Below are 15,063 nucleotides of genomic sequence, written 5' to 3'. Positions count from 1 at the left end.
AAGCATCCTGGAGGCTTCTGGAAGCTTCAAGAGCATCTGTAATCGGGGGGCCTGTGTAGGCCCCATAGCTCTTTCCCCACACACATGCACTGAGCGGTCTCGCCCCCCTTCAGAGTGACAGGATCTCCTTTTTACTGTCCCCAAGGAGGTCCTCTCCCTCTTCCTCCAGCCCCCGCAGCTTGGCTTCTAAGTCGGAAAGAGATGAACTGAGAAACTCCTTGTCTCTGGCTGGGTGTCCCTCTACGTGAACTTGTTTCTTAGTCCTGCCTGTGAATATGCTCATACACGTGCTAATACATGTTTATGTCAAGCATATATGTGGGCTTGCACACATGCACAGACACACATAGGCATGTGGGTGCCTCTACAGTGCACTCCGTGTGCAAATGTGCCCACCTGCAGAGGCAGGCAGGCACACAGCCAGGGGCACCCAGGCCTGCGAGTGCTCCCGTGGCCATGTGAACAGTCCTGCACACACATGTGCGTCTCCAATCATGTACGGTCAGACACCTGTAGAAAGCATTGTGTATACACGTGGGCAGACTGGGAGGGGCATGCATACCTCGATAGGGCCCATGCACAGGGAGAGGATGTCAGGGAGCCCCCAGACCCTCCCTCGGAGTAGCCAGCCTCAAAGGTTGCTGGGAAGGCAGGCGTGCTCCGTGGGGGCCCTGAGGGGCTTGCTCACCACTGTTGTGTTCTCTCCCCAGCAGGGCTTTGAGGCCGCTCCCCAGGCATCGGCGTCAGTCTGCCAAGGCTGCCGCAGCGGCCCAGGGCCTCCCCACCCCGTCCACCTCACCTCCCTCTCATCCATTGTCAGCCATGGCTCACCGGGAAGGGGCGGGGCGGGGGCGGGGGTGGGGGGCCGGGTTGGCCCTGTAGTGACCCCTCTCCCCTGGTCCAGGGACCCCTCTCACGGTGCTCAACGGGCCCATCCTGGCCCTGGACGCAGACCTGGACGTCTATGCTGTGGTGACCTACCAGCTGCTGGGCGCCCAGAGCGGCCTCTTTGACATCGACAACAGTACGGGTGAGGCCTCTGCACACCCAGCACTCCCGCCGGCCCGCCTCTCCCAGCTGGGGCAGGAGGGGGCCGTGGCTAGGTCTAGGGCCTCCCCTCCCGGAGCTGGGTTAGGGCACCTGGGGCCAGGTGAGATGACCCTGGAGGAGGCTTGGGGACAACACAAGGGACCTGCTAATACATAAACTCTCAGCCCAGACAGAGAGCCCCCAACCCACTCCTCCATCTCCCTGTGCCCAGCCAGACACAGGCCCCTAGTCAGCCAGAAGCAGCCAAAGCTCTGTCCCCAAAGCAGACCCAAAGGTCGCCAGAGACCACGTCACATCAGTCTGGTCCTAGACAGTAGACCAGTTGGGGGACAGGTGACACCAAGGAGGGACATACTAGCCCCTCTCTGCCGAGCTGGTCAGTCCTTCACCTTGGGTCACCCATCCCAGGCAGGACTCTGTAGACCTGCCGAGGGCACCTGGGGAGGGGACAATCCCAGGAGACTGGTGCCGAGGGGACCTCACTAAGCGTTGGTCGTTGAGCCCTTTGGGGAAGAAAGTCATTTGTTGCTTTCTCTGCTCCTCTTTTATCTCTTCCCACATTGTGCTGGTCTTCCCATGACTCTCCGGGATGGCTCTTGCCCTCTTTCCCCACTGCACCCCTTGCCCCTGCATCTCCCTGGCCGGTGGCACTGGGTGTCAGGCGTGGTGACAGTGAGGTCGGGTGTGGTCATTGACCGGGAGGCCTTCTCACCTCCCGTCTTGGAGCTGCTGCTGCTGGCTGAGGACATTGGGCTGCTCAACGGCACAGCTGACCTGATCGTCACCATCCTGGATGACAATGACAACTGGCCCACCTTTAGCCCTGCTGCCCTCACCATCCACCTGCTGGAGAACTGCCCCCCAGGTGAGCAGGGTGCAGGGAGCAGGCCCGCCCCCAGGCAGGAGATGGTTGGTGGTCCATGGGGGTTGGAGCCTCACAAGTCGGAGCAGAATCCACCTCCAGCGGGAGGAGGACAGGCAGCAGGGTGGGGGGAGAGAGCCCTGGAGAGGGAGTCAGGAGACCCAGGTCCCCCCACACTTCCTGTCTCTGATCCACAGTGTTTGGTCTGCATTGATTATTAAGCAATGTTCCTGGTTGAAAAGACTATTTTAAAGTCAAAATAGAATTAATGAGATGCCCATCAAAATCAAATAAGATCTTGGGGGTAAATTTTATTCTGAAAGTCATCTGGAAGAATGAGAACATTTTTGGGGGGAAATAAAGTATAATAAAACCAGATTTGCCTTACCTAATATTAAAGCATATCATAGAACTGCAGTATTTAAAACCATATGATATGAGCTAAAGGATCTGGGACAAAGTAGCCCAGAAATAGATACCAGTAAATTAAAGAATGTAATATTAATGTGATAAAGGAAACAATGAAACCATTAGTAAAAACTAATTAGTGTGCAAAGCATCTATTAACATTTAGTGTAGAATCCTACCCTATATAAGACACCAAAATGAAATCCAAAGACATTCTAAAGAAAAAATTAAAAAGTAGACAACAATAAAAAGTAAAAGTAGACAACAATAAAAAGCTTTAGGTGAATATTTATCTGACTGCAGAATAAGAAAGCTTAAGCATATAAGAAACAGAACTTAGAAAAGGAAAAATACTAAATTTTGGTGCTTGTACATTTACACTTCTTTACTTCAGATAATTATAACCAATACTGGAAAGGCAAACAACAAGCTGAGAAAAGGTATTTGTCACAAGTTATCATCCTATATAATAAAGAGGTAATATGCAAATTGACCATCACATCCTCACAAGATGGCAGGGGGTTACTGAGGGATGACCAAATGACTGCACAAGCAGACTATGTGTGGCAACCAGGCCAGTAGGGGGGCCATGAGAGGCGACCAGGCTGGCAGGGGGGCCATGAGGGGTGACAAGGCTGGTGGGGGGGCAGTTGGGAGCAAATAGGCCAGCAGGGTCGGCAGTTGGGGGAGACCAGGCCAACAGGGGTGTCAGTAAGAGGCAACCAGGCAGGCAGGAAAGGCAGTTAGGGGTAACCAGGCACACAGGGGGATTAGTGAGGGATGACCAAACGACTGAACAGCAGGCTGCATGGGGTGACTAGACCAGTGGGGGATCTGTGAGGGTTGACCAGGCTTGCAGGGGGGCAGTTAGGGGTGACCAGGCAGGTAGGCAGGTCAGCAATTAGGAGCCCGTGGTCCAGGATTGTGAGAGTGATGTCCAAATGCTGGTTTAGACCCAATCCCCAGGATTGGGCCTAAACTGGCAGTTAGACATCCCCCGAGGGGTCCCAGATTGGAGAGGGTGCAGGCTGGGCTGAGGGGACTCCCTCTGTGCACGAGTTTTGTGCACTGGGCCTCTAGTAATTATATAATTTGTATAAGTTGATAGAACAATAGGCAGAAGACAAAAACATACAATTTGCAGAAGATACAACTGATCTTTAAGTTATTTAAAAAATGATCCATTTCACAAATAACCAAAGAATGTAAAAGGAAATAAGGTACTGTTTTCCTACAAAATTGCAAACGTGGAAAGTCTATAAAAGATACATGCTGCAAGGCTGTGGTGAGCAGGGTCCCTTGTGGACTGCCAACACGTGTATGTTACTGTGATGTTTTCAGAAGAAGCCAGTGTGCTCAGCTCCTCCCCACTTTCCCCCCAGGATTCTCAGTCCTTCAGGTCACAGCCACAGATGAGGACAGTGGCCTCAATGGGGAGCTGGTCTACCGGATAGAAGCGGGGGCTCAGGACCGCTTCCTCATCCACCCGGTCACGGGGGTCATCCGCGTCGGCAATGTCACCATTGACAGGGAGGAGCAGGAATCCTACAGGCTGACGGTGGTGGCCTCTGACCGGGGCACTGTTCCTCTCTCGGGCACGGCCATCATCACCATCCTTATCGATGACATTAACGACTGCCGCCCCGAGTTCCTCAACCCCATCCAGACCGTGAGCGTGCTGGAGTCAGCCGAGCCAGGCACTGTCATTGCCAATGTCACGGCCATCGACCGTGACCTCAACCCAAAGCTGGAGTACCACATCGTCAGCATTGTGGCCAAGGACGACACTGACCGCCTGGTGCCTGACCAGGAGGACGCTTTTGCTGTGAATATCAACACAGGTACAAGGGCCTGCTCCCCATTCACCCCTGCTCCAGACTCCCTGCCCCAGTCTCTTTGCCCTCTGCTTTCTTCCCACCCTCCTCTTTGGTGTTTTCTCTCTCTCTCTCTCTCTCTCTCTCTCTCTCTCTCCTCTCTCTCTCTCTCTTTCTTTCTCTCCCCTTCAGCTGCTCTTCAGTCTACTCTCTGCTCTCCCCTGTTGACAGCACATCCTTCCCTCTCTTTTCTGTCTCTCCTTTTGTTCCTTCCCTCCCTCTCTCTTCTTCCTTCTCCCTTGACCAGTTCCCGTCAGTGTTGTATGAGTGTCCCACTCACCGCCTCTTGCCAGCATTAAATATTATAAAGTGTTTAGGTTTGTAATTTTCTAGGAAAATTGTTTTAATTTAGGTACCTTGTTTTAATATGCATTTCTTTAATAATTAGTTTGTTAAATACTTTCTTCATATGTATATTGGCTATTCAAATTATATATATTTACATGTACATATATACATATATGTATACCTTTAATGACTTTCTTATACTATCACAAAACAGAGAGAAATGTGGCCTATCTTCTATGATTTATGCAGTTTATTATAATTTTGATAGTTTTACCCTTTTTCCCCAAGTTCAGTTCCTCTAGGAGTTAGGGAGGAACCTGGGACCTGCCATGTATACTGGTACTTCCTAGAAGGCCCAGGGAGTGACAGGAAAACTAACGTGACTAATACTAAATGCTAGAAAATGTTGTTGTTTAGAGAAACGCTTAGTAAAACAGCAATGAGATATCAGCTTCCAAATGTAATTAGCAGATATTAGATGCTGGACAATATTGAGTATTGGTGATTATGTGGGCACATCTGATCCCACAAATACTATTATAGGAACTCAGACCCATTCTACCAACTAGAGAGCAATTTAACACAAAGTCCACTCACACCTTATGGCCCAGCAATTCTGCTCCAGGGTAGAACTTCTCAAGGAAACCCTCAGGTCAATGATGGGACTCTCTGAGGATGTTCACTGCAATGTTGGTGGTGGGGGTTGGAAGCCACCTGGGCACCCATCCTTGGGAGATTGGAGACTAAAACATTGTAGGTGCACACCACGGGATGCCAGGCATCAGTCAGAAGGAACAGGCTAGACTCACACAGAGCAACATGGGTGAACCTTAAAAATAAGTACTTACTGAAAAGAGTAAGAAATAGGGTGGGGTATATATACACCACAATCCTATTTGCATAAATATAAGACACACACAGAGAGAGACACACACAAAAAAAATAAACCCACATGATTTTGAATACATTACAATGATTGCCCTAGAGGAGAAGGGAAGGGGTAAGAAGTATTGAAATAAAAGGGAATAGATACATACATAAAACAAGAGTAGTGCCAATGACGTTAGAGCACAATGAGCCAAAGAGTATGACTAGCTCAGTCTGCATCAGAGGCCTAAAGGAAAAAAGAAGTGAGGAAAACCATGAGCACTAGGAGAAGTCACATAGGTTAAGCCGTGACCCCGTTAGCAGAACCCCAACCCCTTGCAGTGGTTGTTCAGGACCATGGAGAGCTGCTCCATACCCCTGCCCAACTTTATGCTGTACCTACAGTGCTGATGCCTCTACCACTTTTCTCTTTCCTGTCCTCCTTCCCTCTGACTGACTCTCTTCTCTCTATTTTTCTTTCCAGTGTCTTCTCTGCCCCTCTTCCTCATGCTCTCCCCACCCGCCTGGCTCACCTTCCTTCCCCCTTCCTCTCCTACCAAATGGGCTCCCTCTTCCTTCCCTGGCTCCCTTCCCCTCTGCCTCACAAACTCCCTCACAGCCTCCCTCCCAAACTTCCCACCCTGGTCAGCTCTGAGCCCCGTTGCCCCCCATGCCCTGCTCTGATCCATCCCCTCTGCACCTGAACTAACTGATGTTAACCCTCTTCTCTCTTCCTCACGGCTGGCAGGCCCACAGGTTTGAGCTCTGTTTCTCTGTCACTTCCCACCTCATCTCTTCTCTGCTTCACCCCATTGCCTTCCTCCATACCCACCGCACCCCCACCACCCTTCCCATCCTGTGGGGCCAGGCCAAGGCCGTGGCCCAGCCTTTGCAGACTGAATGCAGCCATCCTCTCCCCATCCTCGCTCCCCAGCCTCGGGGACGGGGAGCGAGAGTAGGAAGAGGAGGAGGAGGAGGCAGCGGCCCAGGGTAAGTGACCTCCCCCTGGCTGGAAACCGAGGAGGACAGAAGCCCAGCAGGGGGACCTGCCAAGGGGGAAGGGAAGCCCAGAGACCTCAGTGCCTGAGAGGGAGCTGGAAAGGGAGAGAGGAGGCTCCACCCCGGATGAGGCGAATCGGAGGAGGAGCACCAGATCCTCCAACAGGCAGGAAGCAGAGAGGGCCCAATGGAGTAGCCCCTGCATCAGCTAAACTAGATCTGTCCAGTGATTGGGAGTGGGCGGGGCTCTGAGAGGCAGTGGGAAGGAGAAAACGCCTTGCTAGTTCTAACATAGGCCACGCTCCTTTCCCACATTAGTCCATGTCACTCCCTACTTAATGGAGACAAAGGAGTAGTCCTGACTGTCCGGCTGTTCATTGCTGTCCCCTCCAGAGCACCCCCTCAGCAGTTTGGCGGCCTTGAACTTCCGTTATACTTGATCTCTGTAGAACACAAGCATTCTTTAAATAGAGATAAAATACACGTAACAAAATTCACCATCTTAACCATCTTTAAATGCATAGCAGTGTTCAGTATACTCACATTGTTGTGGGATACAAAGCATTTTTAAACAAGCAATTACATGGCATTCTCTATGTGCCAGGCACAGTTCTAAGCCCTTTACTCGTTTCATTGTTATAACCATCAAAATTACCCTATGTGGCAGGTACTGTAATTATCCTGATTTTGCAAATGAGGAAACAGAGGTGCAGAGAGGTTAAATAATTTGCAATGAGTGATGTGCCCTAACTTGCAGGTGGCTGTGGCCTCATCCCAGCCAAAGATGAGATCAGCAAGAACAAGGTCCATTGGGGACCATTGCCCTCGGTGGGGAATTGAGTGGGTTGGCCCGGAGTACCCCTAGGAGGCACAGGTTTTAGGGGGTTCCCCTCAGGCTGAACCTGACCTGATCTGGTCTACAGGGTCTGTAATGGTGAAGTCTCCCCTGAACCGGGAGCTGGTTGCCACCTATGAGGTCACTCTCTCGGTGATTGACAATGCCAGCGACCTACCAGAGCGCTCTGTCAGCGTGCCAAATGGTAAGGTTCCCCACAGGCACCTCCCATTGGTTATTCAGAGCTGATCTAGGCAGGAGGGGCAGGCTGGGAACAGCAGGGAGGAAGCAGCAGGACCCAGAGGGATGTGAAAGGTGGCAGCTACAGTGAGGCCCAGGATGGCGTGTGTCCCCGTTGTTAGGCAGAGCTCAGCAGTAGGGGATCCAGAAGCCAAGAATTGGGGGATTCATGAAACCCAAGGCTCAGAGTCAGAAGGAGGCTTGGTGGAGGCTGGACGGGAACTGAGAAAAGGATGGGTTCGAGACTTAGATCGGAATCCGTTATCAGAACTGGTAATGAGGATGTGAGACGGGAACCCCAGATCTGATAGGAAGCCACAGGGTCCTAGGAAGGAAAGCACAAGGAAAGGTGATGGAAGCCACAGACACCATATTGGGGTGCACGGCCACTGTGGCAGAGAAGAGGGGAATAGTGCTGCCTTCTGCAGGCCGGCACAGGCTGTCTGGCCTGCAGCCTGAGGCATGAGCTGGAAGGGGCTGCTGGAGGCATGTCTGCTTATCTTTATTGCCCAGAGGACCACGTTTTCAGGAAAGAAGGACAGACGTGCTCACCTACACATCCCATACTCAGAGGACAAAGGGCTGGTTATAGAGAGGTCATGACTCAGGAAGCAGAAGGCTGAATCATGGAAAGGGCCTCATGGGACAGGTTAGGAAACGAAGGCACAGTAGGCCGGGGCTCACCAAGGTGACTCAGCCGGTGGTAGAACCCAAGCTCCTTTCCTTACGGAAGAATGAGACCAGACCAGAGCAAGGGGTCAGGACCCACCACTCAAGCGTGGGTCAAGCTACAGGGATCCCGGGAGGGCTGTGAGGTGCTGCCATCCTCTCCAGGAGTAGCTGAGACTTAGGAAGGCCCAGCCATATTGGTGTCCCTCACGTCGCCCTCCCCCGCTGCCTCCACCCCAGCCAAGCTGACAGTCAACATCCTGGATGTCAATGACAACACGCCCCGGTTCAAGCCCTTTGGGATCACCTACTACACAGAGAAGGTCCTGGAGGGGGCCACCCCGGGCACCACGCTCATCGCTGTCTCAGCTGTGGACCCCGACAAGGGCCTCAATGGGCTGATCACCTACAGCCTGCTGGACCTGATGCCCCCAGGCTACGTTCAGCTGGAAGACTCCTCAGCAGGTAGGGCTGGGGAGCGTGTGTGTGCCCGTCACCCTCCAAGAGGGACCATGGCCCACTTCTCGCCCTCCCGTTGTGGCCCCACCCTGGCCCCTCAATGGGCTGGGCCAGAGCCAATACGGCCAGTGTCCCTGCCAGATGCCCAAGCTAGAGGAAAGGACAACATGCTTTGTCCTAGGTTGGGATGGAAGGCCCCTTTAAGGTCTGCTGGGGACCTGGAATATTCCACCACCATCTCTCCCCACCACCCAAGCTTTGACTACAGCTGTCCCTTGGTATCAAAGGGGGATTGGTTCCAGGACTTCCCCAGGAGTACCAAAATGTACGGATGCTCAAGTCCCATAGTCAGCCTTCCATCCATATATACAGTTTCATATCCACAGATTCAGCCAACAGCAGACTGAAACCTGAGGTTGTGGAGGGATGACTCTGTTAGTATCACTAAGGATGCACGAAGGCCAAGAGGGAGTATCTCAGAGTTGCCCTGGGCATGTTGATGCTCATCTATTTGACATGTGAAAAGCTCTCTCGCCCCTCCAGTAAAGAGAACGGCTGGATGCCAGTTGCTCTCAGCCCTCTGACCTGCCACTGGGCAGGGCTGACTGACCATCCTCCTCCTTCAAGGGACCACACCTGCCCCGCAGAGCTCTAGATCCTTCTCTTCATACTGTGGAGAGCTTTGTAAGTGGGGAATGGCCAAAATGGCACTGGGTGTGCCTCTGTGTCTTAGGGAAGGTCATTGCCAACCGGACGGTGGACTATGAGGAAGTGCACTGGCTCAACTTTACTGTGAGGGCTTCAGACAACGGGTCCCCACCCCGGGCAGCCGAGATCCCTGTCTACCTGGAGATCGTGGACATCAATGACAACAACCCCATATTTGACCAGCCTTCCTACCAGGTGGGTGGCCAGGCCTGGTGGGTCTAGGACCTGTGCCCACTCCTGGGGGCCTTTGGTCATCTTTCGCTACCACCCTACCAGCCTCTAAGCCTCATGGTAGTGACCGCCCCCTGAGCAGCTTGATGCCCTGGGTTGTCTATCAGTGAGTTCCTAGCGCAGGGCATGGGCTGGAGGACTAACGTTGGCTGCTCTCCCCCTGCCATCGGGCTCCAGGAAGCCGTCTATGAGGATGTGCCCGTGGGCACCGTCATCCTGACGGTCACTGCTACTGATGCCGACTCAGGCAACTTTGCCGTCATTGAGTACAGCCTTGTGGATGGAGAGGGCAAGTTCGCCATCAACCCCACCACGGTAAGCGGGCAATGGAGGGCATGGGTTTGGGACTGGGGAGTGAATGGGCCCAGGGTCACAGGCTGAGAAGTATGGCGGTTTTCCCCCCCCATTTTGGGGTCCTGCCACCTGGAGATCTGTAACCTCAGAGGTTTTTTTTAGCTCAGTCAGCCCTGTTCTCAGAGTCCCAGACATCCTGTAGACTGAGGCCTTTCTGTCCCAGCAGGCATGGAGGAAGTGGCCAAAACCTTTGGGAACTAGCCCTCTGTGGGACAAAAACTTCTGCTGTGTGTCCCCAGCAGACTAGCAAGCTTGATTCGAGTCCATGGGAACACTTTTTGGAACTGTCCAAAGAGAGGCATAGGCAGCCCTGCAGAAAGTGAGCACAATGTTTGAGCGCCTCCTACTGGTGTATATGTGGCCCTGTACCCAGTCCCTCCCTCATGTTCCCACTGGTCTCAGCCTGTGGGAGAGCAGAAACTCAAGAGAAAAGAGGGGTGATGGTTTCAGATGTCTGAAAATGGGCTCCAAGCTGCTATTTCAGCACAGGAAGAGCCCTGTGGCCGAGGGGTGTTTGGCCAGCCAGGGCCCTCCCCAGTTGCTGGGCTGGAACTGGACTTTCCCTCCCACTGCCCCCACTCCTGCCCACATCCCCCTCGTTCTGCCCTCTCAGCAGTGTTCTGTTCTTCCTGCTTGGTGTGAGCAATCAGACATGCTCCTGGCCTGGCACTATGAACAATGAGTATCTATGGCACACGACCATGTACCTGGCCAGGTAGTACGCTCCAGCCTGGGCTGTTTGTCCCATCGCCAGGTGGACGGGGGAAGTGAGGGCTAGCATGAGAGCTGCATAGGGGCAGGGGCTGTTGTCTCTTCTGTTCAGTGCTGTATCTCCAGCGCCCCCAGCAGGCTCCGGCACTCAGTCGATGCTCAGTAAATATCTGCTGATTCCATCCTCCTCCTACTAGGGCGACATCTATGTGCTGTCCTCTCTGGACCGGGAGAAGAAGGACCACTATATCCTGACTGCCCTGGCCAAAGACAACCCTGGGGACGTGGCCAGCAACCGTCGAGAAAACTCGGTGCAGGTGAGGGGTGCCAGGCTAGGCCAGGGACTCCAGGGACTGGGGCCGTGGAGGCAACAAGAAAAGCCTTTAGAGCTTGACGACTGAAGAGCCACCTGTTCCCCTCAGAGACGTGGTGGCAGGAAGGAAAAGGCAAGAGCTTAGCTGTGTGGGTCACAACGGCCGAGGGAGACGGGGACTCCAGCGGAAATCTCTTGTGCCAAACCTCTGCTGAGGCAGAGGGACATGCCTGGGAGTAACCCAAATAAAGCCGGGCTCACCTGGCCAGAGTGCCCACGTGTCCCATTGAGGGAAGCACAGTCCGGCAACCAAACATAACTATAAGCAGTTTTCTTCATTTGTGTTTTCTAAAGAACGTTAACAACGAACCAAATTCACAACCCCAGGTCCAGCGTCCGCACAGGTGCTCTGCGGCCAGTGGCTCACCTCCTAAGCCCTACCCCATTTCTACCCCAGATCCTACTCCGTGAGGCTTGGCTTTCTCTTTCTTTCTCCCCCTTCTTTCTGCCTCGGCCAGTCATGTCCTTCCGCATTCAGCTCTCCCCACAATAACCTAACTAACCATCCAAAACACTCTCCTGGGTGAGGAGGGGAGAAGCTGGTGGGCAAGTTCTCTTAGCCCCGTGGTCGGCAAACTGCGGCTCGCGAGCCACATGCGGCTCTTTGGCCCCTTGAGTGTGGCTCTTCCACAAAACACCACGGCCTGGGCGAGTCTATTTTGAAGAAGTGGCGTTAGAAGAAGTTTAAGTTTAAAAAATTTGGCTCTCAAAAGAAATTTCAATCGTTGTACTATTGATATTTGGCTCTGTTGACTAATGAGTTTGCCGACCACTGGCCTAGCAGATGGGGGAGGGGCTGGGAGCACTCACCACATCGAAATCCTGCCCCTGGTCACACAGCCACGTGCTGTGTAGGGAAGAGCACCGGACTTGGAGTCAGAACACTAAGGCTGCCTCCCTCCAAGGGCAGTGGTGAGTCGGGGGGAGGAGGGGAAGGGAGGGTCTCCTGGCCTGGTGTGTCCGTGGGACCCCCCTGGGCTGTGGGGTCAGCAGAGAGAGCCAAGACCCAGGCCAGATACAATCCCAGCCAAGAGGGAGCCTTCCGGGGTGGAGGGATCGCCACCCAGCATCACGGTCCAGAGATTAGAGTGCGATGTGTGGGCCACTGAGGGGAGGAGCAAAGGGCAGAGGAGGCGGTGGGCAGGGGGGCTTCCTGCCTCAGGGCCCAGCCACAGAGCACCCGCTCCGCACGGTACCAGCTGCTGAGCGTTTCCTCGGGCCGGGCACTGCCCACCATCACAACCTGGAACACGCTGTCACGGGGAGCCTCACACCCCTGAGAGAGAAGATACATTGTCCCCAAAGTACAGCTAAGGAAATTGAGGCTCGGGGGGTTAAATAAATGGTTTGAGGTCACACTCCAAGAGTGGGCACTGTCCACCTCTGCTTACTCCTCTGTGACTGGGTCACCTGAAGTAGCTCCCAATATGCCCCTGACCTTTGACCTCAACCTCCCCCACTTCCCCCACACACACACACCAGGTGGTGATTCAGGTGCTAGACGTCAATGACTGCCGGCCACAGTTCTCCAAGCCCCAGTTCAGCACGAGCGTTTATGAGAATGAACCAGCGGGCACCTCGGTTATCACCATGATGGCCACCGACCAGGATGAGGGCTCCAACGGGGAACTGACCTACTCACTTGAGGGCCCTGGTGAGGGTACGTAGCCGGCTCCTTACCTGTGATGCCATCGGGGGTTGGGGGGGGAGTGGCAGGCTGCCATGGAAGGATGTCTCAGCCAGAGACATGCCCTGCTCTCTGCCACCCCCCGCCAGAGGCCTTCCACGTGGACATGGACTCAGGCCTGGTGACCACAAAGCGGCCATTGCATTCCTACGAGAGGTTCAACCTGACCGTGGTGGCCACAGATGGCGGAGAGCCCCCACTCTGGGGCACGACCATGCTCCTGGTGGAGGTCATCGACGTCAATGACAACCGCCCTGTCTTTGTGCGCCCCCCCAACGGCACCATCATCCACATCAAAGAGGTACGCTGCCTCCCAGGGCCTCCTGCCGACAGCGTGCCCCTTCCAATACCCAGCCCACTTCAGCCCGCAGTCGTGCCCGAGAGTGAAAGGGCGGGCCCCGTTGTGAAGGTGGGGAAACTGAGGCCAGAGGAGGGAGCACAGGGCAGTGCTGAACAATGGTTAGTAATACGGGCTGTGTCCGCAAAAGGTCTTGGGTTCAAGTCTAACTCTGTCGCTTTCCAGCCAAATTACCTTGAGCAAGTGACTTCTCTGAGTTTGTTTTTCCCTCTGCGATACGGGACCGATAATCTCTAGCTATTAGATGTCTTCCAATGTCTGTTGTCCCTGCTGATCCCAAAGTGGAGACAGCCTGGGAGTTGAGGATGAGCATCAAAACAAGAAGCGAGGGGGAGTGGCTGAGCTGAGCTTCCGGAAACTCCAATTCTTCATTTGTTCCTCGCTCTAATTGCCTTGTAAGGATAGGGAAGTCTTTCCCTGTCTCCTACCCTCCCCCTCCTCCCTCTCAGCACCCAGGCCCACGGTGCTCCGTCGTGGAGCAATCAGGGTGTCTCCCACTTGTTTGCTCCCCAAACGTCAGCAAGTCTCTGCATCTCATATTGTCAGCACCGAGTGCTTGCTGTCGCTGTGTCCCCGCTGTGAGGTCCCACGGAGGAAAGTCCTGCAGGCAGAGCTCTGGGAAACACTGGCCTTTATATTGTGACTTGCTTCCGCTTGTGTCTGATGTGATGACTGAGGGGTCCTCTGCTTTGTCCACTAAGGAGCGTTCAGCCCACCCTGAGTGGCCCTGCAGGGTCTTAGCACACACCTTGCCTCCCATCCCTCAGTTCCCATTTTCCTGTCAACTATTTCCTTTCTCTACCCTGATTTTTAAAAAATGTGTTCACTCTTATTATAATGTATACTTCCTGGTAAACTGCCTTAAATCTTCTTTGTGGAATGAGGCAGGGTATAAATTTATAATAATCTAGTTCTTTTCCATACCAAAGGCCCCATTTACTAACTTTTTCCCTTCAAGGGCTCTGTATTTTGAAAGATTCGTGTCTTCCAAACAACCAACATCTGTTAAGAAATTATCTGTTTGTCATCCCACTTCCTATTAATTAACTGTAACTGCCGTTCAGCGTTTCCAGTAGTCATGGTCAATGAGACACACAGTGAAAAGAAACCATGCTGAGCCGGTAAATTTTTCAACTAAAAGCAAAGAAACTTGTTCGTTTGCTTGTGTGCTATGCAGCTTTATCATGCCTGGGTCAGTATATGACATCAGTTAGGCTTTTTGATATCTTAGACTTAATTCAAGGGAAATGGGAGACTGGGGCTCAGAGAGTTTAGTGGCATGTGTAGGTCACATGGTATTATAACAGACTAGAACCCAGGTGTCCAGTCTGCATCCACCGTGTCACCCTACCTACCTGCCCCCCATTTTCAGGTACCCCACTGAGTGGATGGTGTTGTTTGGGGATACCTAGAGCTCCTGTGATTGGGATAGCAGAGAGCAAGACAGACCCCGGAACAGGATGGCTGTGGCCTCCTCTAAACCTTAGCATGCAATGGAGTCGGCGGGATGGGGGTAGCCGCTGGACAGGCCGTCACCCTAAGAGAGTTTGGAGCATGGAGGGTCCCGGGCTGAACCATCCAAGGGCAGTGGCCTTGGCTAGGGGTGGAGTGAGGGGACTTTCTAGCAGATGCTTAGAGTCCAGCCAACAGGCAGCCATTTCCTAAGGATGCAGAAAGGTGGCAAGGACATTCTGCTACAGGATAAGAAAGAATGAGCACTCCAGGGGGGCCTGGGAGCTGGGGTTCTCCCAGGTGCCCCAGGAGCCTCCCTCCCCTGCCCTCCGCAGGAGATCCCGCTGCGCTCCAACGTGTACGAGGTCTACGCCACAGACCAGGATGAGGGCCTCAACGGGGCCGTGCGCTACAGCTTCCTGAAGACCACGGGCAACCGGGACTGGGAGTACTTCACCATTGACCCCATCAGCGGCCTCATCCAGACCGCGCAGCGCCTGGACCGCGAGAAGCAGGCGGTGTACAGCGTAAGGGCGGGGCCAGCTCCAGGGGCGGGGCCGGGGAGGGGCTTTCCTCTGGGTGCAGGGCCACCACCCTCTCACCTAGAACGTCTTCAAGAGGGTGGTCTGGCCCCCGGG

At 53.7% G+C, this 15,063-nt stretch overlaps 1 protein-coding gene across 3 annotated transcripts in view; it reads left to right on the top strand.

Moving 5' to 3' along the window:
- The window catches only part of CDH23 (cadherin related 23), a 363,598-nt gene that overhangs the window by 340,587 nt on the left and 7,948 nt on the right, over nucleotides 1-15,063 (top strand). For all 3 annotated transcript variants that reach the window (XM_028151376.2, XM_054728837.1, XM_054728836.1), the window contains 11 exons: nucleotides 905-1,030; nucleotides 1,712-1,915; nucleotides 3,703-4,161; nucleotides 7,272-7,388; nucleotides 8,333-8,557; nucleotides 9,285-9,454; nucleotides 9,668-9,805; nucleotides 10,753-10,872; nucleotides 12,411-12,588; nucleotides 12,705-12,916; nucleotides 14,761-14,952. In XM_028151376.2, coding sequence (XP_028007177.2) covers nucleotides 905-1,030; nucleotides 1,712-1,915; nucleotides 3,703-4,161; nucleotides 7,272-7,388; nucleotides 8,333-8,557; nucleotides 9,285-9,454; nucleotides 9,668-9,805; nucleotides 10,753-10,872; nucleotides 12,411-12,588; nucleotides 12,705-12,916; nucleotides 14,761-14,952 — 2,141 coding nt within the window. The remainder of the gene's footprint in view (nucleotides 1-904; nucleotides 1,031-1,711; nucleotides 1,916-3,702; nucleotides 4,162-7,271; nucleotides 7,389-8,332; nucleotides 8,558-9,284; nucleotides 9,455-9,667; nucleotides 9,806-10,752; nucleotides 10,873-12,410; nucleotides 12,589-12,704; nucleotides 12,917-14,760; nucleotides 14,953-15,063) is intronic.

This window comes from Eptesicus fuscus, chromosome 17, assembly GCF_027574615.1.
Source record: "Eptesicus fuscus isolate TK198812 chromosome 17, DD_ASM_mEF_20220401, whole genome shotgun sequence".
Lineage (NCBI taxonomy): Eukaryota > Metazoa > Chordata > Mammalia > Chiroptera > Vespertilionidae > Eptesicus > Eptesicus fuscus.
This window is presented reverse-complemented; position numbering and strand designations above follow the sequence as displayed.